This window comes from Dermacentor variabilis, chromosome 4 (genome assembly GCF_050947875.1).
Source record: "Dermacentor variabilis isolate Ectoservices chromosome 4, ASM5094787v1, whole genome shotgun sequence".
Taxonomy (NCBI): domain Eukaryota; kingdom Metazoa; phylum Arthropoda; class Arachnida; order Ixodida; family Ixodidae; genus Dermacentor; species Dermacentor variabilis.
Genome location: NC_134571.1, coordinates 48,878,856 through 48,906,093, shown reverse-complemented (window position 1 = coordinate 48,906,093; position 27,238 = coordinate 48,878,856). Strand labels below are relative to the sequence as shown.

The window sequence follows — 27,238 nt, the reverse complement described above, 5'->3', positions numbered from 1 at the left end:
CGAATGTACACCCACTTTTGGAATATGTGTGTAGCGCTTGGGACCCTTTTACTAAAGTTAACGGCGATGCTCTGGAGCGTGTGGAGTTGCAAGTGGTCCGTTTCATCACAGGCTATGAGTGTTCTAAAAGGTTGTTCGAAATCAGAAATATTATAGGATGGCCTCTTTTTGAAGACAGGCAAAATATAAATACTTATATTTGTCCTTGTTTTACAAAATATTTCACGGTTTAACGGGCATTCAAAAAGAAAACTACATCCGGGAGCATTCATATATATCTGCCCGTACTGATCACACATTAAAAGTGTGAGAGTTTGTTACCAGGATAAACCTATTCAAATATTCATTTTTCCCACAAACAATTCAACAACAGAATAAGCTCCCTCAAGAAATTGCCTCTACTTCCCTTTCAACATACCCACTTGTGCTTCTATGTTTTATTTCAAGTGTGCCTGGGCACAGGTGGAAGTTAATATTTATGCTTTCTTTTCTTCTTCCTGGTGATTTGTACTTGGCTTTTTTTTTCCCCCATTGTTGCCTTTGGTGTTTTTTTTAAAGAAAGAAAAAACACATTTCAGAATTCCAAATGACGAGTTACTAATCTACACTTCATGTATTTGTATATTTTTTTTTGTATCTCAATATTAATATTTCCCCCCTACACTAAAGCCCCACATGGGCACCGTACATATTATATATAAATAAATAAAGCGATAGCTAATGCTTTCTCCTCGAAATCTGTGCCAGAACGACTGTGCAAATGACATCACTGACATATTTTCATGCATCATAACAGTTTTATTTTATCTCTCTAAACAACCAACTGGTCCCAAGCAGATGTTGCCAAAATATACCAGGCTATGGGGCACCTGTTCGCCACACAACCTTCATGCCCTCTTGACCATACAAATACATTTTGAATAAAATTAATCTACTGACATTAATTTACTATTATATCCAAACATTTATTACATATTCCTCTTCAGTGTCCCTTTAATGGCAAGCACATCATACTGCAAGCAGGCTATGAACAGAGCTACAGTTGGGTAATCCAACACAATGTGTAATGCACTGATATATCCCCCCTTTCTCACTTTTTTACTAGTTAACCAGAGTTCATCAACACATTTATGGCTGAGAACCACTGCTCTGGAACCAAGCTACAAAAGAGACCAAACTTTGGCTGTTTGGCACATGATATGCAGTTAAACCTTGACATAACGAACTTCAATATAATGGAATTCTCAATGTAACAAAGTATTTAACTTTTCCTAACCTCTTGTCCATAGAACACCATGTAATCAGAACCTCAATATAACGAAGTGTGTTCATATGCGATTTTAATAAACGAAATTTTGCTTCCGCAGCGAAGGAATGCCAAGACAATAAATGGAAACTTTGGTGGATACAGATGGTCAAATGACTGAATTAGAAGCGGCTGCTTGCAAATGCACCTCTCAAATCACAGGCGGTGTGACAAGGGCGACCCCCGAAGGGAAGCCGTATCATGTTCCATATAAGGTCCAAGGGTGACAAGATCCTATTGCTCCCTGCACACTTTGTGCTCTAGGTGCGAGTGAAAGTGTACGAGGGTGAGAAAGAAAGGTGGTTACTTCGTGCACAACCGCCTCTCCGCGCAGGAGAGAGAGAGAGGGGAGAGAGAGAGCTCGCGGCAATGAAATCAAGCGCGCGTGAGGAGCAGACGGGGAAGGTGGAGGGGGGGTGAGTTGACATGCACCTCAGCTGTGGCTGCGCATGGCTGTAAGCGCGACTGGGCACATACGCCACCATGCACCCTGCTTCAGAGGTAATCTGCGGCGTGTGCAAAGAGCAGGCATGCTGAGACAGCATGGCATCATGTAACCTACCTTCCCACGCATTTAGTATTGAAGGCTGCATAATTTCAAGTTTAGGTGACCCGTCGGAGCGAGAGGCAGACCAAGTATTCGCTCCCTGCTGCTGGTGCTTTTCATGATGGCGTCGTCCCAGTGCAGACGGAGCTATCAGCCGCGGGAGCGGAGTGCACGCGAAAGCGTGGCTAGCTTTACCTAATTTGTACCGCCTATGTGAAGATAGAGCCGACGTATCATTCCGTATCAAAAACCGTATCATTCGTCACCAACTCCCAAATTCATCAAAATGAATTGTTTTCTCAATCAAATTTGCCTTTTTTTTTTTATTGCCCGATAATTTGGAAAATTCTGCAGTCCCTTCTCGTGTAAGAAAAATAGGTCGGCGACTATACTTATATGCATAAAAGGTCGAATTTCAATATGACGAAGCCAACTGCCAATTTTACCTACTTCGTTATATTGGGGTTTAATTGCACTAAAGGGACTAATAGAATAGTGCATGGGAGCACGCCTTGAGATAAGGAAATCACCTTGTTCTCTTCAAGAAACTTCATCTTGATTGTGACGTCGGCCTTGAGCTTCTCGTACTTGTCTCGGTGGATGGCGAAGTTGCGCTGGGCCTCGTCCATCTTGGAGGAGATGGCTGTGCCCTGTGTGCCCTGGGTGAGCTCCTCGAGGTCTGTGCGGTAGGCATCGTACTCCAGGCGTGCACTCTCGTAAAGTCGCACCGTTAGGAGCGTGTCATCGATGGTCTTGTGGCAAAGGGTGGCCAGGGAGGAGACAAAGAAGTTGAGCGCCCCGAGCAGCGTCTCGCCATTCTTGCTCAGTGACCGCTGCGCCTCGGCATTGTACCGGAACTCATCCTGCAGTGGTGGGCTGCGGTGTGCAAGCTCCTGGAATGCTTCTGCCAGGCAGCCCTGAGTATGAACCACCTGAGGAGAAAAGGAAGAGAAAAAGATCACTCAGATCCCACGGACTGTTTGTACTAGCACAAGTAAAGCTTTTGAGTACCCTGCAGCCTTATGACGTACATCACTGCTTGTACCTACTAACTGGCACTGCATTGTCCTCTCTAACGAGAGGGTGGCAGGTCTTGTTGTGAAACTTAATAAGAGGTACAAATTGAAGGTCGTACAGGTCTACGCCCCTACATCCAGTCATGATGACCAGCAAGTCGAAAGCTTGTATGAAGACGTGGAATCGGCGATGGGTAATGGGTAAAGTCAAAACAAAATACACTGTACTGATGGGCGTCTTCAATGCCAGGGTAGGCAAGAAGCAGGCTGGAGACAAGTCAGTGGGGGAATATGGCATTGGTTCTAGGAATAGCAGGGGAGAGTTATTAGTAGAGATTGCAGAACGGAATAATTTGCAGATAATGAATACCTTCTTCCACAAGCGGGATAACCAAAAATGGACGCGGCAGAGCCCAAATGGCGAGACTAGAAATGAAATAGACTTCATACTCTGCGCTAACCCTGGCATCATACAAGATGTGGACATGCTCAGCAAGGTGCGCTGCAGTGACCAGTGACCATAGGATGGCAAGATTTAGAGTTAGCCTACACTTGAGGATGGAATGGAAGAAACTGGTACATAAGAAGCCGACCAATGAGTTAGCGGTAAGAGGGAAAATAAAGGAATTCCGGATCAAGCTACAGAAGAGGTATTCGGCTTTAACTCAGGAAGAGGACTTTAGTGTTGAAGCAATGAACTACAATCTTGTGGGCATCATTAAGGAGTATGCAATAGAAGTCGGTGGTAACTCCGTTAGACAGGATACCAACAAGCTATCGCAGGAGACGAAAGATCTGATCAAGAAATGCCAATGTATGAAAGCCTCTAACCCTACAGCTAGAATAGAACTGGCAGAACTTTCTAAGTTAATCAACAAGCGTAAGACAGCTGACATAAGGAAGTATAATATGGATAGAATTGAACATGCTCTCAGGAACGGAGGAAGCCTAAAAGCAGTGAAGAAGAAACTAGGAATTGGCAAGAGTCAGATGTATACGTTAAGAGACAAAGCCGGCAATATCATTACTAATATGGATGAGATAGTTCAAATGGCTGAGGAGTTCTATAGAGATTTATACAATACCAGTGGTACCCATGACGATAACGGAAGAGGGAATAGTCTACAGGAATTTGACATCCCACAAGTAACGCCGGAAGAAGTAAAGAAAGCCTTGGAACCTATGCAAAGGGGGAAGGCAGCTGGGGAGGTTCAGGTAACAGCAGAGTCGTTGAAGGATGGTGGGCAGAGTGTTCTAGAAAAACTGGCCACCCTGAATACACAATACCTCATGACCTCAAGCGTACCAGAATCTTGAAAGAGCACCAACATAATTTAATCCATAAGAAAAAGGACGGCAAAGACTTGAAAAATTATAGATCGATCAGCTTACTGCCCGTTGCCTACAAAGTATTTGCTAAGGTAATTGCAAATAGAATCAGGAACACCTTAGACTTCTGTCAACCAAAGGACCAGGCAGGATTTCGTAAAGGCTGCTCAACAACAGACCATATCCACACTATCAATAAGGTGATAGAGAAATGTGCAGAATATAACCAACCCTTATATATAGCTTTCATTGATTACGAGAAAGCGTTTGATTCAGTCTAAACCTCAGCAGTCATGCAGGCATTACGGAATCAAGGTGTAGACGAGCCGTATGTAATAATACCGAAAGATATCTATAGCGGCTCCACAGCCACCGTAGTCCTCCATAAGGAAAGCAACAAAATCCCAATAAAGAAGGGTGTCGGGCAGGGAGATACGATCTCTCCAATGCTATTCACAGCGTGTTTACAGGAGGTATTCGGAGACCTGGATTGGGAAGAATTGGGGATAAGAGTTAATGGAGAATACCTTAGTAACTTGCGATTCACTGATGATATTGCCTTGCTTAGTAACTCAGGAGACCAATTGCAATGCATGCTCACTGACCTGGAGAGGCAAAGCAGAAGGGTAGGTCTGAAAATTAATCTGCAGAAAAACTAAAGTAATGTTTAACAGCCTTGGAAGAGAACAGCAGTTTACGATAGGTAGCGAGGCACTGGAAGTGGTAAGGGAATACATCTACTTAGGCAGATAGTGACCGCGGATCCGGATCATGAGACTGAAATAAGAAGAAGAATGGACTGGGGTTCGTTTGGCAGGCATTCTCAGATCATGAACACAAGGTTGCCATTATCCCTCAAAAGAAAAGTGTATAACATCTGTGTCTTACCAGTACTCACCTACGGGGCATAAACCTGGAGGCTTACGAAAAAGGCTCTACTTCAATTGAGGACGGCGCAATGAGCTATGGAAAGAAGAATGATGGGTGTAACATTAAGGGATAAGAAAAGAGCAGATTGGGTGAGGGAACAAACTCCAGTTAATGACCTCTTAGTTGAAATCAAGAAAAAGAAATGGGCATGGGCAGGACATGTAATGAGGAGGGAAGATAACCAATGGTCATTAAGGGTTACGGACTGGATTCCAAGGGAAGGGAAGCGTAGTAGCAGGGGGCGGCAGAAAGTTAGGTGGGCGGATGAGAATAAGAAGTTTGCAGGGACAACACGGCCCCAATCAGCACATGACCGGGGTAGTTGGAGAAGTATGGGAGAGGCTTTTACCCTGCAGTGGGCGTAGCCAGGATGATGATGATGATGATGATGATGATGATGATGATGATATCATCTCGCCCTATAACATCATTGCCTATGCCAACCAATCGAAACACATTACTGTATTTACTCTAATGCACCTTCCATTGTAACGTGCATCCCAGATTTTCGTTATGCAAAAAATGAAAACTGCGATGCTCATTGTTGGTCCACCTAATTTTGTTGCTAAGAGAAAGTATAATAGAAATTTGCTCTCACTTGAAGAAAGGAAATTTACTATATTTACTCAAATCTAACACACAATTTTTTCCTGATAAAACGGGTCCAAGAATTTTATGCACATTAGAATCAAGTACGGACCTTAATCTGCATTACCATATCGCCATCACATTTCAATATGGCCACCTCGTACGTGCTTCAAGCCTAGCTGCCGTAGCTTCCTCCAAGTGCTGTACTATGTGTACCTAGGTTAGTCCACCATCTGGCTTCCTGTTTTCTGTGTTTGCTCTATCTGCATAGAAATGCTGACTGCAAACACATGCCAAGTTCATCATGATGCCGCAATTAAAAGGAAAGTGGTCCTGTATACAGAGACGGATGAAAATCGGGTTGCATCACGGGCGTTCGGAGTTCCCGAAACTTGCATGCGGGACTGGTGCAAACAGGAGAGGCTTTCTACTCCGGTGGCTGCTGTGTACCACGTGGCCCCTATTTCAAAAGCGATCTATAATGGGGACAGAGTTTACACGTCTAGGCGCACCGTGCTGTGCTCTCGTCGCTTAGTTGATCTTAAAGTTTGCACCCGTCTGCATATTAGCATATCTTGTCCCACAAATGTAATGATCATCTGCTTTGCTTGCATTTCCTTTTTCTAATGCTGCGAGCCTGGTACTTAAAGGTCCCGAATGGCATGCGCGTTATCAGCGTGACATAGCATTCTAGACAGGAAAGTAGCAAGCGCAGATTTTTGAAGAAAGGAAACACAAGCAAGGCAGATTACGATTATTGTTGTGGGGCAAGACAAGCCCCAAAGGGTTCAAACTTTTTTAAGAGCGTTTCACATTGAAGCGAGAGGCAGCACGAAGGTCAATTCATTCGCTCCTATTACCACACTTCCTCACTCCAGAATACTGATAGCGAGTTTCCACGGTCATCAAGTGAGACGTGTTCATGTTTGCTTGTGCACGCGTGACACCATGCTTGTTAATTTAGTTAGTAAGCAAATGTTTAAAAGTTTACATGGCCGATAAAACTAATAGTATCCTTACTTTATATAGCTGTCTACTAATTTGCTATCGCAACTGATGCTTGACCATTCGGGCGAAACTGCGACTTCTTTTATTCATCGCAACTTTGGTGCTTTGGGAGTAAATCTGTTTTTCCAAATGAGAGAAAATTGTATTTCTGTATGAAAGAATGAGTTGCGCGGTACTGTAAAGGGCTTTTCTTTTTTAATGTTACGGCAAACGGGTGCGCATTACGACTGAGGGTGCTTTTTTTTTTTGTCATGGAAAACAGGTGTGCATTACAATCGAGGGCGCATTAGAACCCAGTAAATACAGTATTGCATACAGGCCACAGCGAACTACAAGCATCATTCATTGTCACTGCCAGAGGCCTCCTTAGTCAGAGGACTCCTTAGAGTAATTCATCTTCAGTGCCCTCTATGGCAGTTGAGAAACCACATTTTTTAAACACCCTGAGGAACATGGAAGCTTAATAAACTTACAAAGTCCATACACACTGCAACAGCTTCTACAGCTGCAGTGTTGTATGGAATGGGTTAGATTACAGCAATTCTTCATGCCAAGGACAACAGGCTGGCACTATAGGAATTTTGATTTCATACTTCACTGAAATGCGGATGTTGTGTTTAATAAATGTTTACTCAAAAAAAGCTCACATTAGAGTCAAGCAAATACAGTAAATATCTGCCCACCTTCCTCCACATTACACCATTCCTTCTGCCTCATCTCATTGCCTGCGCCCTTTTCACCACAGTTCAACCCCCAACTACCAATGACAGCAGCATATAAATGCGCTGGATGCCACAAAGAAAGCTTCAAAAGTACCCTCTGGAGTAACTTTCAGTAATGCAGAGAAGTAACCTTCTCAGTAACCCAATCCAACCAATAACCACAGCATCAAAACCCACCTGGCTCCACAAAGAAAGCTTCGCTTTAAAATGACTAACTGAGATCCACTACTAGTCTACTGTGATAGTGAAGCATTGCAATGATTAACGACACAAACAAGGGCGCACCTGGTGGAAATGCGAGGCGAGGGCACGTGCCAGGCGCAGTACGTGCAAGTACTTCGCCTGCGTGTCTCGCAACTGGTCAATCTGAGCTTCCAGCTCGGTGTCCACCGTCCTTGTGCCCTGCGGTTTGAAAGAGGCAACCAAACTAAGCTTCAGCAAGCTTGACAGGGGTGCCCAACTACAGAAAAACTAAAGACTGAAGACATTCAATGTTAACTATGTATGCAAGTTGCTTCAATGCATATGCAGTGGTGGAACAGTCACTTGACTTTATGGCGCACGTTGCTGCAGAGGCAAAAATCTGATTTGGCACAGTGAAAAGCACCTTCGGCGCAGTCTATATGTCATTATGGTCTAAACTTTAACTGAAATAGTCAATAAACATAGCAGTGCTGGCTTTATGCACATCAATCAGGCATTCAGGCTATAATTACTAAACTAGAGTAAATTATTTTTAATAGAATTTATTATACCTTAAATTCTGAGGTTCTACATGCCAAAATAACAATCTGATTATGAGGCACGCCATAGTGGGGGGACTGGATTAATTTTGAACACCTGGGGTTCTTTAATGTGCAACCAAAGCAAGGTATGCAGGCATTTTCACATTTCGCTGCCATCGAAATGCTGCCGCCACGGCCAGTACTCCATCCCAAGCCCTCGAGCTTAGCAGCAATTTTTTTTAGTAGAATGGCTTTCCCTGTGTGTATCTATCATGCTATAAAGCTGCTTCGACATTTTGACTGGCAACAGGCATCACGCATTCGGCACTTTTCAATCGATCTACAACAAAAGCATTTGCAGACTAGAGCATGTCAACAAGACCGCACCATAGGCCATGCACGATTATACTGAAGTTACAATGAGGATGCCCACAGGTTTCTTCTAATGCACACAATATCTCCTGCATTATTGTACGCTCTGAAAAATGTGAACGTCAATTAAATTAAAAACACAAAATCTGTTTTTCCAATCGTGGAGGGTTGCAAGGAAAGTCCCCACTCATAAGCAAATTAAATGTCAGCAGTTGAATACACGCATTACAAGATACTGTCACACCGCGAACAAGTATAGATGCTAAACAATGTGCGACCAGACATTATCCAAGGCTTCGTTTTGATTCAACTTCCACCTTGAGTCAGCTCCGTGCCACATTAGTGCAAGAAATGCCAAATTGCAGCAGAAAAAAAAATTGCAGTTCAACGGGCAGTACATTGGAACGTCCACCAGAGAGAACTGCAACAAAAGAGCGAAAACAGCACTTCCACGATGATGACTATGACAACAGTGCGCTTTAGGCTTTGGTTTCAAATCAAATACTAGAGTAGCAGTGACGAAAGGGGGGCTCTCATTTTTATGCTTCATTTGGTGCAGGCTTGGTGCAACTTTACACTGATATGCTGCTTTGGAGCCGGATGGCGCAAATGTCTGTTTTTGGTGCAATTTGCCACAGCTGTCCTACCGTAGGTATGTCACTACCAATATTCATGTTAACATGTAAGCATAGCCTAGCTGTTTTATCACATTTACCTGTAACAGTACAAATGACAGGATGTGCAAAGGTGTGCACACGCACACAGGAAACAGAGCATACAGCACTACAGTCTCTCCTGTGGTGTTTTGTGTGCTCTTCATTATCCCATGTACCACTATGCTACAGTTAAATATGTCTAGATGAAAGCTACCATGCGTTTCTTCTGGATCAGATGTCCCAAACACAGCCTGCAAACTGCTTGTAGCCACTAATAACAAATGCCAACAGTACCACCTTCAGGGTGCTAATGTTAGAGGTGAGATGAAAAGGCCTGCCCTTTCTGTGAGCCAGTTCAAATAATACATTTTAGTTTTTCTTCATTTACTTGTTATATGTAGTAAGCAAGCATCAATGCAAGGCCGTACCATGGGACAGTCAATATACTCGTTTCATGAGCACTGAATCCCACAAAAGCTTCACGGAACAGCCATGACCTAGTTCTAGGCTGATCCATGCTCAAGAAGAGATTGAACGCTCCCTGTCCCAGCATTTTTGTGGTATGACAGGGGCCTTTAAGAACGCCCTTGGGCAGTGGCACCAGATTCCTCCCTAGGCAGTATTATTGCAAGAAACTCTACAGCTGCAACAGAAGGATCATGAAGCAACACACAGCAACCGCACCTTCCCTAGCTTCTCTGAGAGCATCTGCCTTGTGCACTTGTAAGTGGAGACACTCCATTGGCGGAGGTAGTCAATCTTGGAGTGGCCAGCCTTGGTCACTCGGGGGTCACTGCCATTCTGCACTGGACTTGGTGTCGTGAGTGGTACACTTGTGGTCGCTGCGGTGAATAAAGAGAAAGTGCTGCTAACAAAGCACAACAGTGATGTGTACACTGCAAGTTCTCATCGGCAGTCTTTTGAGGACCGAGCCATAAAGGGCAGTGTCTTTTTGCCAATAATTTCATTGAATTGTAAACAACAAAGATTAGTTCCATAGTTTCTAGCTCCAATACATGTAGTCTAAAACTCAGCAGTTTCGAACCTCTGCAAAGTGCAATTTCAAAGTAGCCCACAACCTTTTTCAATTCACCCCTTCAAAACAGTTGGTTTACATTTTGTAAACACTTGCAAAAGGGGCTGCATGTGGAAGAGAGAAAATTGCAATATAACACATTATCAGAGCTTTTGCTATACCTACCAATAACAATAAACCTGTATAGAGTTCCCACACAACTGCACACTCAACCTGTAACAACCATATGTTTCACAAGTATGCAAGAAAGCATGGAGTGATACATGTTTTTGATGGGCAGCCTGCCTCATGACGATAATACTCATACAGCATTTGGAAATTTTCTATGTGCCTTGCTACTTGAGACCTCACTTTCTATCATGAGCCAAAAGGTTGGAAATACAACTGATCGTGTCACATAATGACTTATTGGGTTGGAGTTCGTGTGCTAAAGCTGCAATGTTCGTACCTTTTAGAGCATTTTTTTGTGGAAACAATTTAACTGCAAAACATGGAGTGCCCATTCACCTTTCACATGTTCAATTTGGATGGATTGTGGATTATTAATGCTTCATGAAAGCGCACGTACTGCACAGGGTTATCTGCATTTAAGGTTGCACAGTAGCATAGATCCATCCAAATATTTATGGATACATGGTACATTCAACGGTTAAGAATCTCTATACTGGCCAAATCACACGACCAGGTATTTCACTCCTGATTGTAACATTTTGTGTGCCTCCCTACACATGGCACAGGCAGCCTACTATGATGTTTGTGCTCTTGCTATGCTACGATGCCACAGGACAAATATTCAGCTCTCGAAATGAAGAGCCATGAGCAGGCTTCTACATGTAAAAGACAGAGCAGTGAACAATGAGTAGCAGTAAACAGCATCTACCGTGTCTCACTGCAGGGAGTCCACACCCAAGCAGGAATCCACAAGCCTCATTTTTCACTTGGAAGAGACAAGAAAATTTATCCGCTCAATTTCACAAAAACCAAGCCATTTTCACTTAACTATGATGCCCCAACCAGCACTTCTAACAGTTCGCTTAGCACCAAACTCTGCAACAAATGCACTTGCTGTGCCGACACCAATTGATCACATTCGAGGTCAGGACATTTTCCTCTCCTGCACAGACTGACACTTGGAAGTGCAAGAAGATGAAGAAATGGCGCAAGATGTGTAAGAAAGAGGGCGCTGGCACATGGAAATGAAGGACACCAGCACTGGTAAACACATTTGCATGTCATGTCCTTAAAATCAAGTTTTCAGAGGATTCTTTTAGCTCAACTCTCTTTTGAGTAGAGTGCACAATGCACCTAAGTATAATTTCATTTTTGTCACATGCAGCCTTGCAAGCAAAAAATTGTCGGTATGAAAAATGAAAGAATAAAACAAGGGTTTGCACTTCTCAAAGCGATAGGCCTAAAGAAGAATTGAGCCATTCTCTATCAATTATCAGATCCCCAGCAATATATACCTCTATTGTCAAAGTATTCTAATGATAGACTTTTACTGACAATTAAGGCCATCAACTATGGACTTCAAAATGAAACAAGGCAGAAGCACAAACTACTGAAAGCACACACACACAAGCACACATTTTCTCATTCCAGGCACAAAACCTCCAGCTTTGTTCAAGGGCTCCTGAAACGGTTCGGACAAATTTCGTAGACCTGTAGGGTACAGCTTAAGTAGAACATTCACACCACAATTTAAGTGAAGCGTTACATATTAATGGAGCTACAAGTAATTGCAAGTTACCCTCCTCCCTAGCCATGCTTTTCCTCCTCGACTCGTTCGCCGAGCGATCTGGGCTAAGCTCCGCCTTCACTTGTTCTGCATCACAATGCGACGTCACATCATCCACTTCCGGTTGTTTTGGAGTCCGCCCCCGCCCGCACAAAACCTCTCCGCTAGCCGCTTGGCCATCGACCCCAAGAGAGCGCTATCGAAGCAGCGTGCTTTGCGAGCATTCTGTCGTAGCGCCGAACTTGTCCGTTATTCCGGTAATCACACACTAGCTGAAGTTTCGACGGAACAGTGAAGGCATAAACTCAAGTTGATGAAGGAACTGTAGCGTAGACGTACGTGAGCTGCCTGATCGGTCTCCACGGTCCAGCCACCCGTTGGTGCAGAGCTTAACCAGCCAAAGAAAGCGCTAGTATTGCTCTAACCAAGTGTAAAGCATTTTAAACATTTACAAAAACAAAGTGTTAACGATTACACTCCTGCGAAAAATTTACACCAGCAGCAAAGAAGAATACGTTTTGTTACTGCTACTGTGTGTGGTTGAGCTCTATGCCACCAAGTGGCTGCACCGTGCAGAACATTCACATTTGCGCTTCTGTTCATCCCGTGAAACAACACGCAAGGGGACACACCCTTGCACTTGCGTTTACCCTAATACCGGACTCGCGAAACGCTACTGCGTTAGTAATCTTCCGGTGTAAAGTGACGGCCGGAATCGCGCAAATCCTGACACCGATCGGAGAGTGGCAGTCCGATGCGCTGCAGCCAGTTCGCTAGTCTACTGGCTTGCAGAGGGACAAAATGTCGCAGCTTGACATATTGCCAGTCGCTACGTTTGCAGTCCACAACGCAATAAAAGTCGAATCATAGCACTTGCGAAAAGACAGACCGACACTGACGGCGGAGCTCTCGTCAAAGACTGAGCACGTTGTAACACAAGCAGACGACACTTGCTGCGTGCCGGAAGTGCTTAAGTGTACTGAAAAATTGTTCTTGTGCATTCCCTTTGTGTTACTTTCTTTTTATAAAAACAAATTAACTAAAATTCCAACTATTACGAAGAGCATTTGTTTACCATAAAGTTGAAAAAATTATCGATCATGCGCGCTGGTCAGCCAATCGGATAGCTCGCCCCACTGACGTCATATGGGTGAGTTCCGTCATATGGGTAGAAGCGGCTTAAAATTCCGCCGAGCAGTGTGCTGCGATCGGCAGCGACGTGCATGTTTAAAACCTTATAATAAATTACACGCTTTACGCGGAGCGCTTAAATTATCGATCATGCGCGCTGGTCAGCCAATCGGATAGCTCGCCCCACTGACGTCATATGGGTGAGTTCCGTCATATGGGTAGAAGCGGCTTAAAATTCCGCCGAGCAGTGTGCTGCGATCGGCAGCGACGTGCATTTTTAAAACCTTATAATAAATTACACGCTTTACGCGGAGCGCTTAGATGTGTCAATTAATGATCAGAAGGACCTACTCTAACGACTCGGTACGTTTGTAGAAAACCATCAAAATCGTTTCAGGGTCCCTTTAAGCTTTAGGCACTATCTTGGCACCTGACGCTTATTTATTGACTATCACAGAGCCCTCGTACAGGTCTATGTATAGCCTGTCTCTTCCCCACTCAGAGGACTCTTTTGATTTGTTCCATTTCACAGAGCTTCTACCATTAACAACTCTCAACTCCTACAAAGACAAAACAGTGCAAAATCAGGATGTCAATAGTTTCCTAAAATTGATTGTACTCCCCCTGTGTTTGTCTTTCATCCTTGCAAGGTGTGTGAAAGGAGCTCAAGTGGGCAAGCAAAAGTAAAGCGGAAATGGACTGCTGTCAATCCTTTAAAGCTAGATCTCGGCTACAAAATCACCGCACCAGATCTGCCCCTATATCCACAAATTTGCTTTGTTGGTAAATTCTTTTACTCCTCCAAGCAAAGGGCAGGAAGAAGAAGAACAACTTTATTCTCTGAGTGGTGCATATAGGTGGAGCCCCTATTCCAGGGCCCCACTGGCTTCTGCAGCTTGCCGGGCCTGGTCGAGGGTCGCCAGCTGGCTTCCCAAGTCCGGATCGGTGAGTCGCGCCTCCCACGACCAGTTAGCGAGTGAGTCCATAATTAGTGGCGAGATGGCGTGTGTTGGGCGCCTCGGGCATCCGTATGTGATGTGCTGGAGTGGTGTATCTTCACATCAGGGACAGCTGTCTTTATGTCTGTCGGGGTACACCTTGTTTAGCCTATGCAAGTTAGGAAAGGTGTTTGTCTGTGGTTGGCACCAGTCCCTTGCATGCGCAAAAGCAGGACCCCTCATCTTAAGCAGACAGACCACCTTGATAAGACTTTTGGTGATTCCCAAGATAAAAGACTGATTTGAAAAATAGTCACTGACTCTAGTACTTAGGAGTAGATGCTGAAAGTGTTCAAATGAAAAGGGTCGCTCGAAAATTACTGAGGAACATTATTCAAGTGTTACGACTACTTTAATTGGAAGGGCTACACTGCCTCTGTACAGCTGAATAAAGAAAGAGGGTGGTGCCAAATATTCCACGATATAGGAGCAATGCCGTAGATTTATCCTTGCAAAGAATAACTATTTATTGCACATTAAGATCTCAGCAAACATGCACATTTGAAATCTCCCCCAACAGAAATGGCCACCATATCGCAGCAGGAAATTGTGTGGTGGCCTTGTGATCAAAACTTCTTGGCCACCACTGAAACACTCAACCAAAGTGCCAGTTGTGCTCACCAGGTGGCTGAGCAGCCCAGGGTGAACTGAATGAACTCGGCGGCACATTACTTCGCTGCTGTTGACTGGCAGGCCGGTGACCTTCTGGGTGAGGCATTGCGCCTCCAGAGTGAACCACGTCTCTACTCTCGTTTAGTGGAGGCGCGTCGTCCAGAGCCTTGCGCAGGTCCTCTTCAAACTCGCGTCCAGAGTCCGCACTGTGGCTGGGTGACGACACTTCGGTCATCCCTGCGAGTAGCGGTACCCATGTAGCTTGAATAGTGAGGACAAAACTCAGAAGGTAAAACTAGCAAGCTATTCAACAGGAATGTCCCAAATGTGGCTCTTATGAGGCCTACTGTCCAGTACAATATAAACACGGAATACCATTAGTTTTTGCCAAGCTAGGCAGTCTTCACAAACAATGGCATTTGCCATTCTAAAAAAAAGGGGGGAGGGGGCATGTCCCAAAACCACAATGTGATCGTGACGCATGCCGTAGTGGGGGACTCCGGAAATTTTCATCACCTGGGGTTCTTTAACATGCACCCAAAGTACATGGATCATCTGCCATTCTCAGAAACTAGACGAGCATTTCTCAGCACGAAGGATAGGCAATCAAAAGGCAGACAATGGCACTGAAATTTAAAGCTCCGATTGCTTGCTGATGCTCTTGAACAATACAATGATTTCATACAATACTATACAATACAATGAAGATGCCGCCCGAGTCCAAGGACTTCGAGCCGCCACCTGGGGCCACCACAACAAAAACTGCTGAACTAGTCTTTAATAAAGTTTCTTATTCTTCTTTTTGTGGCTGTTTGGACATGTCTGTATGGCCACCACTCCTATACTTTATGCAAACCATACAGTATTAAAGATAGAATGCCCCTGGAATGGCTGGTCAGTGTGTCAATTATATAAAGTTGACTGAATATTGCTGCACCTAAGAGATATGATATCCTTCCTTTGGTTTCAGGGCTAATGAAATCGAAACGTAATTGTGTTAAAGAACAGCACAAGTGAACATGTGGGGTGACTTCATGAATTTGTACCAGATTTGAGCAAACGGATTTCAACAGAAAAACCAGTAGACGACAATGCCTAGTGTTAACAGATGTTTAAATACTTCGTTTAGCGCAAAACAACGGACACAAGAAAAGGCGACAGGACAAGGCGCGACAAGCGCCTTGTCCTGTCGCCTTTTCTTGTGTCCGTTGTTTTGCGCTAAACGAAGTATTTATGGATCCGCACCAACTAGCCCGCCAACACATTGTGCTTAACAGATGTTGCAATTTGGTTTCACAGTACCACGCCATCCGAGGTATGAAGACGTCGCAGCAAGCAAATGTTTCAAATTTCCCGTACAACTTACAAACTGGCACGATTGCTGTGCATTTGCGAACATTCAGCACTTAAACTTTGGTTTAGTACCCGAGGCTCTTGTTTCACGAATGATGCTCGTTTGCTCACCACAGCTGCTCTCCTTCAATTGCTCTTGCTAATACGATTCGTTTAGCTCACAAGCAAACGCCATTCCATGGCACAGCAAGAGAGTATTTCCTGCCTCATCTGTCACATTGAAAAGCAGGCAACGCAACCAATTAAAAAACAATACAAAATGTTACGACGATTGGCTATTCAGTTATCACTATCCCTCCCTCCTTCCTCCCTAGTAAAGACGTTACACAAAATTTAACAAGTCCCCTTCACACTACCGTTATGCAGCTGGAGCGGATGACGTGTGCCATGTCACGATTTTCCACTGCCTAAATAACTCCCCCGAACTTCGGTCAATAACGGAATTGAAAATCGCGATACGCAGGAAAGTCACATACTGCGTACAGCAAGATGCGCGGTATCCAAGAGCGAGTACGAAGTGATCAAGTTACACACGAGAAGTTACAACCGGCTATTCGCGCTGTTCAACCAGGCATTAAAGGCTGCCATTCATCAGCTAATGGTCACTTCGTGATCAATACGTGTCTTTTCAGTCCCTAGGTACCACGCCTAACGACTGAGAGCTCCGATCACAGTCGGGACGAAGAATAACCAGCACGAAAGACTGCGGACACAGTGGGAATGCTACTTTTCAATGCCAAGCACTCCAAGCGTCCCGAAGATCCTCCATGGAACAGTACCGGATCCACCCTTGATAACAGGACAAGTGCCGTGGACTCCGCAGAATGTCAAAATTAAAGACAAGTCATTCTTACCTACACGCCCAGCTTAATGCGCTCCGTGACGCTATCCTCACGAAACCAGCGGGACCATCAAGTCTAATAAATTCGAGGTGAAGCAAACGAACACCTCATTATCCATAAAAATTAAAAAAAAACACCGAAGTCTGACAGGAAGCACTGGCAAAAGCGTCACTTCCGACAACGTACGCTTTCTAAAAACGACGTTTAGCGGCGCTACAAAAGCGTTGAAAATGAGGCGTTTCATTTAATGTTTGTATAAGCTGCTAGTTCCTTTGTTCTTTCCCGGCTTCCGAGTTCGCATATTCAGTCGAAATCTACCGAACGCCGTCGTGTAACATTTGGCGTGCATAAACCTACGATTACACGTAAACAACCCTTCTTGTGTTCATCGGGCGACGCTCCACGACTGGTTACGTCACAAAACCGTTTGAAGCAGACGAACACCGCCTGCAGGCGCATGCATATACAGGGTGCTAAATATTTCGCTGCGCCTGTTCGAAAAATGATCTTGCGCTCACTGCTGCACAGTTCTTGCTCAAATTATGGTGAAAGATCTCATTTTGGAGTCTATGTCGTTTAGTACAACACTTGGCAGAGTTAATTGCCTGGTTTCCAAGAAAAAATTTCAAATTTACCTTCGCGTATAAAAATGCGAGCGGTTGCCGCGACCTCACAAGCATACACTTGTGTCGCCGCCTGCCGGGAGCTGCAGAAAACAGCGTTTTAAGGAGGGCAGATGCGTGTTGCCCGCCCCTTGAACACGCGACTGCCCTCCCTGAAACGCTCTCTGCAGCTGCCAGCAGGCGACGACACAAGTTTATGCTTGTAAATTTTCACGTTTTTCTTGAAAACCAGGAAATTAACTCTGCCATGTGTTGCACTTAACTACATAGACTCCAAAATGCGATCCTTCTGCAAAATTTGAGCAAGAACAGTGCAGCGGTCAGCGTAAAATGATTTTTTTTGTTTGGAACAGGCGCAGCGAAATATTGAGGACCGTGTATTCAGACGGAGCAGGGTGATTAAAATTATTTGCTCAGGTCTGCTACAAATGTTATTTTTCTTAACCACTTCTCATTTTTTATGCTTTTTATGTTTTAATAATATGTATCCGACTAGGAAAATGTTTCAAATCAGTTAATCGTATATATATAAACAAAGAAAGAAGTACACTGATCCAGTGTTACTGTTACTAAAGTAATATTTCGCCTAAATTGATGAACCATACTTAGCATTCTATGCCATCCATATATGTGCAGATATCGTGAAGAACGGGGAAAATAAAGAAAGAAACGCTGCTCCACACGTTACCTTAGAAACCGGTGGCTCTGCGCTTTCTGAAGTGGTCCTGCAACTTAGAACGACAGAAAGCTGAGCTAGTTGGTAAGGATTTATTATGCAAAAAAAGGTGAGGCGTGCAGACAGGACACAAGAGAAGTGGACGGGCATTCGTGTTGTCCACTTCTCTTCTCTTGTGTCCTGTCTGCACGCCTCACCTTTTTTGCATAATGGTCCTGCTGCATTTCTTTTTTTATATCGATGGGCATTAACAACAATTCTCAAAGACGAATATTCGAAAACTTCAAGTATCGAAGTCCCGAATATAATACGAATCGAGTAACCTTGACAATTCAATTCGAGTTAGAAACTTCGCTTATTCACACTGTGTGGAGGTGCGACTCTCACGCGTCCCCTGATATGTTGTTTTCCCGCACGGCGCGTATCCTGTAATCCGGCTTCGCCGCGTGGCCTGGCGCCCGCGGCGGTCGGCGTGGTTGAGGCGCAGTACGATAGAGGGCGCGAGTGTTGCGCTGCTAACGCCGCCGACAGGCGGGGTTACTTGGGCGCCGAAAGACAAGGCCGTGCCGTGCCGCGCGTGCGCCGACCCATGCTTCTGCGAGACCGTCTCGCGTGGCCGCCTTCGAACGCGCCACCGTCCGCGTGACCGTACACGCGAACGACCAGGCGTTGGGATCCAGCATGGGGCGAACATATTCGCTCGCTATCCGGTCGCGGTGAGTCGGACTTCTAGATTTGTCGCGCGCCCATCGGCATGTTTTGTGGATAGCAACTCGGCTAGCAGGTATTGATCTACGAAAGGTGCAATAAATGCCCTGGTGATTGTTTGCACTACTGTGTTGTCGTTCCTTTGTCCCAAGAGTACGGGTGTGAGAGATCCCACAACACACTCATTTTTTTTCACTGTGCAAACTAGCGCATACGGTACATACCACCCTTCTTCACTCTTTCCCCCCTTCTCTCGCATTCTCACCTTCGTAACACGATCCAGTGAGGACCCACGACTCTGTTAAAAAAAGAGATGAAGAAAAAAATGTCTTAGGTTATATATATATATATATATATATATATATATATATATATATAAGTGGTGATGGTGGGGAAAGAGACCTGGGAGAAGATAAACGTGCAATTGTTTTACTATTTATCACTTTCTATGCAAGTTTCAAAACCATGTGGACACTCCTCGCTATCGAGGTATTTTCGTGATATAAAGCAGATTTTAGAGGGGCACCAAAAAGAAATTTAAAAAGTATTTTTATCTGTGTTACTAAATTATTCATGTACAATGCCAAAAATCCACTCTTACCGCGAGAATACAATTGGTACACCAGAAAAGACGCAATAACCAAAGACGGGTGGCGACACCGTCTTGAAGTTCCTGCATCAGGTCGCCCTTACGTCACAGATTTTGAAGGCGTCTGCTCCGACCGTGTTAAATTTTCATCGGTAGAAATGAACCACAATGCATTCTAGACCAGGAAAAGACTGAACTTAGGACGTTTCAATAAGTTTTCCAGAACCGCAACGCCCAAATGAGAAAATATGTACTTTGAAATTTTTGGCGTCACACTGGCCCTGAGATTTCGGCGCAAAATTGGAAAATTAACATCCGGTGACTGTCGGTAGCGGAAAATTCATTTAGGCTGTCAATCCTAATATAAAGATTGTTCAAAACATCAAAATTTCAAGAATCGGAACTATTACTTTTACAACTCTGTAATTCAGCAATGAAAATTGATATCACAATTGTGTAAACTGCACCTAACAATACAACTAAAGCAGACAAAACTGATATTTCATATACCGCTATGAAATATACCATTAATATGTGAACAGGACTTTTGCAAAACACTCATAAACGCTGTAACCAATTCACGTAAGCTATAAATTCACATACCAAATTTGTCCGCTTTAGATACTAACAGATTCAGTTCACATGAAAGCAATTACTGTTTTTGAAGAAAAGTTCTGCATTTGTAAACTTGGTGCTTATAGCTTTTCTTTTTACCGATACCAATTTTCGGTAATTATTCTAATAAATTCAAAACCCTAAATAAAAAATTATCTTGCAACCGTCACTAGAACTTAACTTTCTCTCTTAAATATGACACATTTCGTTCATATTGGTCTGATAGCTACTTCTTAAAAGCGTTTCTGCGTTTTACGTGCATTTGAATCGGCGCTATAGGAGTAGGCCCCGAGCTAAAGCTCCAATTCTATGGCTAAACTTCTCATTAAAATACATAATTAAAACAATCCTTCTTAAAACAAAGCTACAACAAGAATGTTTGGCAGCTCTCTATGCTGCGGTTGACGTCTTTTGAACAAATTAAGATGTAAATGTATACACGTCATAGAAAAAAATTAACTTCTCAGAAGGCTTATGAAAGGGAGGGCGTCATTGTAGGTTTGACACCACTAAACGAGGTCACGTAAAGATTGAGAAATACTGATCTAGACTGATGTATATAGCGTCTCTCCTAAGTGTCCCTTTAAATAGCGCAGCCAAAGTAAGCGTAGGCAGTCTGTCGTGCGCACAAAAGAACTCAAGAAGAATTTGGATTCTAAGCCTATACAGAGTGTGTAGCTGACTATAGTTCTGGGCTGTGCCGTAGGTAAACGTGTAAAAAAGCGCGAATTCAGAAAGCACGGCAGCACATGTAGTGAAAGGTCAAACGACCTTTCACTACAAGTCAAGGACGGTTCGTCCTTGACTTGTTTTCGTCCTTTCGCTAGCTGTCACATGTGTGATTAACATTTTGCCTCCGTCCTTTTCTGCGCGCTGAACTTGCCCCTTTTTACAAGATAATACACAATATGTCAAGCCGGCTAGGACCTTCCACTGTCTGTGCTGTTATACCTCGTTGCGAGGGCTGAGCTGTTTGCGTCTGCAACAACCTTTATATAGCCCGCCGCGGTGGCTTAGAGGCTATGATGTTGCGCTGCTAAGCACGAGGACGCGGGATCAAATCCTGGACGCGGCAGCCACACTACGGTGGGGGCGAAAATGCAAAAACGCCCGTGCCCCGTGCATTGTGGGGCACGTTAAATATCTCCTGGCGGTCGAAATTAATCCGGAGTCCCCCGTGCAGTACGGCGTGCCTCATAATCAAATGGTGGTTTTGGCACGCAAAAAAAAAAAAAAAAAATCATACAACCTTTTGTATAACAGAAATGACGAGAAAAAAAGGCCCTACTATGATTGGAGCAATCCGATTCCGTTAAATCCATGCTGTACGTTAGAGCTATACAGCTAGCTCCGACAAGCGCGGATATTTCTGAACAAATATTAAATTATGGAGATAAACGCCCCTAAACTGCGCAGTGAGTTGTGAGCGACGCCGTATATCATGGAGGGCTTCAGATTATTCTTGATCCCCTGGGAATCTTTAATGTGCCTCCAATGCATCACAGAATCACAGAACCGCATATAGTCATCTGGTTTATGATATCATGCCTCTGCTTGCCGAGGCGTCTCAATACGGGCATACCTTTGTGCTGCAATGGACTCCTAGCCATAGTGGAATAGCTGGAAATGAACAGGCTGACGCGGAAACAAAAAAGGCGCAAACTGACGGAAACATTATAAAAATTAATTTTTCCCGGTATGACATCAACGCTTTGCTCCATAACCCCATCAAAACATCTATGGCGCCACAATGGGATAACCCCGAACATCAGCAAGAGCGCCTTCATAGACTTGACGCTGATTTCCGATTCCGGCTTCCACTTCGGTTGCGGAGAGAAAAAAAATCGAAATAAATCGGATAGTTGTTGCTCGAGCAGCATATCGGTATAACGATGCAATTAGGGCGCTATTACAAGCCTATCTCACGCGCGATGACTATGCTTATACATCAAAGTATAGCGGGGCAAAGACTAGAAAGCGACGAATAGATCTAAGGGAGAATAAATGAGCGACAAAGCAAAATAAAATTAGCATGTCACATCCACGTTATAAGAGCTACTGATGGAAATATAGCTGACGATGGCAAATACTTTCGCACCCTCTATGTTGTAGCTCATCACCGCGCCGCTCCCCCAAGGTGCGCTGAGGGTAGAGTTGGCGCTGAGCAGGACAGCAGACGACGTCCGAGCGCGAGCAGACGACGCCGCCTCGGTCTCAAAACTCGTTCCCACGTTGGTGGAATGTAGTCCTCGCCATTCGTGCTGGAGAAAATGTATTACGCGTGGGCCGAATTACGCGGAAAAGTACTGCCCGTGGAAATGAAAACGACCGCCTACGGCTTGTCTCCAGCTGGCTTCAGCGCCTTTCGCGTTGAGCTGCACTTTTCGCTGCGCCCTTGCTTTGGGAAAACGTATTTGAACATGCGCCTGCGCGAACGCGACGGTGAGCAGCTGCACATTTGCCGCCTCAGCGCTCTATAACGCAAAGGAAGAAAAAAATCGACCAAGCAGCACACGCGCGTAGTTCAAATTAACCGACGCCCGTCGGGCTAGCGCCCAATCCTCCAGCTTTTAACGCGCGAGCGTTAAGGGCCCCGTGTCGCAAAAACCCGGCGTCGGCGTCGCGCGTCCAGCGTCAACCGTCTTCTCGCAAAAAAATATACCGAACCACGCGTACCCAATCACACAGGCCCTCCTAGTAGCGCAGATACGTTACTGAAATAATTGAATTTATGAAAGTATGATGCGTCCGAAAAATCGTAAAATACGAATTGCACTCTACCTACAGACACAATACCTTGGGATTGCAGTTTGAATATACGAGAAACCATAATTCTGTTATGCGTAAACTCAAACACACAGCCCTTTTCCAACGTTTCTGCCATTCATAGAGCGGCGCACCCGGTTCCTTGCAACACCTCCAGATGGCGCTCGCCTCCGGGCATCCGCGGCCCATGCAAGAGGTCACGTTTCTACCAGAAAGCTCGCCTTCCTTCATAACGTTCGCCGCCAGCGTTTCGCGGTGAACATTACGGTTACATAAGCTGCAGTTGCCGGGAAGCGTGAGAATCATTCAGGGATCTTTGAATGCGATCGCGTTCCACTCTTAAAGGTGAAGCGTCCTCCAAATGTTTGCTTATACCAATTCTTTATATATATCGTGCTTCATGGCTGCTCTAGAAAGTAAATAGTGCTGCCAAAACTTAATGTGTGGGTGTCGGTAGAAGTGGAGCGTTGATTGAAACGCCCCTCCCTATATGTACCATTAATTAAGATGCGCTTGCCTGCAATTAATGAAAGAAAGCATGGGACCGACAAAAAAGATATCCCTACATTTACGCTCGTTCCTTTTGTTGAGTGTTTGGATGAGCGGTTCGATGTTCAGTGATTTGCATTAATAATTGCCCAATGTTTCAAATAGCGAACATCATCTCCAAGTATAGTGGTGGCGTCCTCTCTCGAAAATACACGTATGGAGTCTAGACCGCAGAAAAATTGCTGCGATTATTTATTATTTATATAACTCGCAGATACTGCACCCTAATATATTATTCCAGCTTATTTTCGTTTTCTTTCGTTTGCAAGCGCTATATACGATCTTTTATTTGAAATAATGTGACACGTCATTTTCCTGATCTCCAGTTTAATTTATACGCTGCAAACGCTGGTCTTAACGACAATGGCGATATACGTAAAGCTTGTGCGACGTTGCGACAGCGCAGCGTTGATGCATGACATGCATGTAAGCGACGTGCGCTGCATAAAAATGCATTATTGCAACAGAAGCACCCCGACGTCCGCTGGATGCAGGATCACGGTCACAACCATTACAATACAGCCTACAAGATCACCCACTCTCCGGCTTCACCTGACAGCCCACCTACTTCCCTCCCCTCCCACCCCCGCTCCATCATCGTAGCCCGGAAATCTCACCTCTGACTCGGCACACGAGCTCCATTCCCCACCTGTCTCTGTTACATTCATCGTAATCGAACTCGGGTGAAGGAAGTCTCTCTCCGGAGACTTCGGGCCGGGGTGGCCCTTACCGCTTCCGTAACGTGAACCTAGGACCCAGCACTTGGACACCCTGCAGTGAGGTGTCCTAAATGCTCTGACCCCGCTTCTGCAGCGAATGCTCGCCATGTGCTGTGGCTGCGTCCAGGGTCGAAGACCCCAAGAGAAAAAGTGCTCCGAAGTGTCGCTACATACGGACAGACCAGCCCACTGCCTGTGATCAGTTAATTATGGACGATAAGTTACACAGGATGCCTGTGCAGCTTCGCGAAAAAGCACTGCACGTGTTTATTTATCAATGACGTGCCGTATAGTAAACCGTTCGATAAAAAATAAATATAATATAAACAAATTAATATCACTTTCGATTCAGAAATGTACTTACGCTTTCTCTCTTTTTTTTTTTTCTTTTCACGTAGATGCTTAATTCTCGCATGGTTTAAAGTCATCGCTTTCTTTCATTTACTCTTCAGAAACTCCATTCAGCAATGCTCGCAATTCCGTTCAGTAGTTTAGAAAAGAACTCTAAGATTGGTTGGGGCGCTGGAGAAGCAGCCTGAGAGCCGATAGCACCGAGCAGCGCATTTGACACCCCTGCGCCATGGGACAGGCGATTTACACCGATATAGGTATATGCAGCTTCCCAAACTGCGGAAGAGGGCGGACTCTTGACCGTGCCTATAGGCAGCGATGTTATTTTACAGACTTTCGTTTATTTGCTTAATTTACACCCTTTAGCATTACCTTATTTTTGCTATTATATATGTTATTTTCTTTCTGAGAAGCCCGTATGGTTTTCCTTTGTAGTTTCGTCGTACAGTCAGGTGAATGACAATTTCCTTTCTCTTTCTTGAAAAATCTCGCGGGCTTGCGCAGAACTTATTTAGCAGTATGTTATTTAAGAGAAAGCGATTACCGCGGTCACTTCTCCTAGCTTGCGTACTTCACGCGTTACCGCGAATCAAACCCAGTTTGGTGCTAGGTATTTAGAGCCGTCGCTTCGATGGGTGCCGCCATGTTTGTTGACGCAAAGCTTTTGGGGCCGCTATTGGGGATCCCGCTAAATGGGTGGAATAGCGTTCCCAACGCAAAACCCAAACGCAGTTTGCGTCTCGCGCATGCGCAATGGTTTCGACGCTATTTCTTTGGGGCCCCTATTGTAAAGCTCTCTATTACTGCTAGTACACCAACAGGCCCGCTTTGAAAACTTCCTTCATTTCATTTCTAGTTGCCTCGACGGGCTTCGCCTAACCTGACCTAACCCGACATGACCTGCGTTCCCTAGTGGCTTATCGTCAGCCTTGATTGAAGAACTATATTGGTATCGCTTTTGGATTCAGTTTCAGGAGATGCCCCGCTAGCGTATCGTGCCCACTGTGGAGCAGGCAGTCGATGACGACGCATAGAAGTAAGCTGTGTACGAGTTGATCATGCTTTTTTTTTTAAGTTTTACAGAATTTTTTTTAGAAATAACCTGCGGATAACGTAATTCTAGCCCTTGAGCTGGATTATTCAGAGAGACGGACATTACTTGTACAAGAAATCGAAACACATGTTCAACTAATTAAAAAAATCCCTAATTCGCTCCTTAATTAATTTAAGGCACATATGCCAATTTACGAATTGTAGCCGGCGAGTTTGGAAGTCGTATACACTTGGAATGAATTTCCAGAATGACACCAGTTTGGGAATATGCGCCATCAAACTTGCCGTAAATGTACACTGTTCCACTTAATTCTCTTTCTTTTTTTAACAAAGCGCTCTCTTATGTATTGAAGCAGAAAAGTAACTGAAACGCCCATGTATTTCGTCCCACATTCTTTGAAAAAATATCTCGAAACTGGTGTCATCCTGAAAATTAATTTTAAGTGGATACGCCTTGCAAGCTCGCCGGCTACATTTTGTAGATTGCAATGTTTGCCGTAAAGTAATTAATTACGAAGTTGATTAGTCACGTTTTGTTTCGCTTCTTCGTGATAACAATGCAGGCGTCCTCGATTAATGCAGCTCAAGGCCAATAATTATGTCATCTCAAAGGCAATTAATCCTTAAAAATTCCGTAAAACCTAAAAATGACCACACCGTATACCTCTGTCACTACTACTCGCCATGCATGGTTAAAACTAGCGATTCTTTTGCCTGTAGCGCTAAGCTGAACAGTAGGGATCAACCACTGTGGGCATCCTAATGGTCCCGGTCACTTTAGGCCCAACTACATGGAATACATACCGGGTGTGCCAGCTAACTTGGACCAAGATTAAAAAAGGAAAAACAGAAAAGAAACAAGAGCTCTAGAGAAATCATACCAAGTGCATATTAGCGGTAGTCGTGCGTACTTACAGCCATTATATCTTTTCATCACTAAATATTAATAAATTGTTTTATTTGGTCAATTTTTTAAAATTATTGCTTGAATCTACGTGCCAATTATAGAGTTGTAGAGCACCTCAAATAACTTCGGAATCAAGCAGTCTTTTTGTTTGCTAAAGTTTGCCTGGTTGTTTTTGACGAGAGAAGAAAAAAACAAGAACCAGCGAAGTAAGAAAAAAAAAACGTGATGGGGCGCACTCCTATATTGTGCTGAGCTCAAGCGTGCACTGGGTGAACAAGCACAGCCGCCGTCCGAATGTGCAAATGTACTCTCTCTCTCGCTCATTTGAATGAGTTTACCCGAAGCAGAAACTTATCATGCAATTTTTATCCTACGGGCAAATGACTGCAGCAGTCAACACCTTCCATCGTTCTCAGGCGCTTCACCTTTTCCTAAAAGCATTTTCCTCGTCCTTCGCAGTCTCGGACGCTTTATCGCTTCGGCAGCGCTCGGGCAGCTATAGCACGCATTCGTTCCGTTAGGAGACAAGAGCCGAACGCCCAGATATGCCTATACAACCGGCGTAACCCCGTGGGCACAGTCGGGAGAGTGGCCGTGCTTATTGTTCACCCATTGCACGCTTGAGCGCAGCACGACAGCAGTCGCTGCTGTCGTGCCGCTAACTTTAGCTAAATTCTTCAATAACATTTTTTTTAGAAAAAAATAACACGGTGCAAGACACAATTCTAAGACCTATGATTTCGGTATTCAGAGGTATGACGAACGAACACTGT

At 44.5% G+C, this 27,238-nt stretch overlaps 1 protein-coding gene across 6 annotated transcripts in view; it reads right to left on the bottom strand.

Moving 5' to 3' along the window:
• Arfip (ADP ribosylation factor interacting protein arfaptin) overlaps positions 1 to 22,466 on the bottom strand; it is a 29,173-nt gene extending 6,707 nt beyond the window's left edge. For 2 of the 6 annotated variants that reach the window (XM_075688945.1, XM_075688946.1), the window contains exons 1-7: positions 22,219 to 22,466; positions 19,182 to 19,214; positions 14,724 to 14,951; positions 11,116 to 11,172; positions 9,884 to 10,041; positions 7,732 to 7,848; positions 2,384 to 2,785 (exon numbers count right to left, since the gene is read on the bottom strand). In XM_075688945.1, coding sequence (XP_075545060.1) covers positions 2,384 to 2,785; positions 7,732 to 7,848; positions 9,884 to 10,041; positions 11,116 to 11,172; positions 14,724 to 14,951; positions 19,182 to 19,214; positions 22,219 to 22,237 — 1,014 coding nt within the window. In that variant the 5' untranslated portion in view covers positions 22,238 to 22,466. Of the gene's footprint in view, positions 1 to 2,383; positions 2,786 to 7,731; positions 7,849 to 9,883; positions 10,042 to 11,115; positions 11,173 to 14,723; positions 14,952 to 16,921; positions 17,071 to 19,181; positions 19,215 to 22,218 lie in introns of those variants that run through there. The other 4 variants (XM_075688948.1, XM_075688947.1, XM_075688951.1 and 1 more) reach the window with 4 other exon arrangements.
• Between the last annotated feature and the right edge of the window lie 4,772 nt (positions 22,467 to 27,238).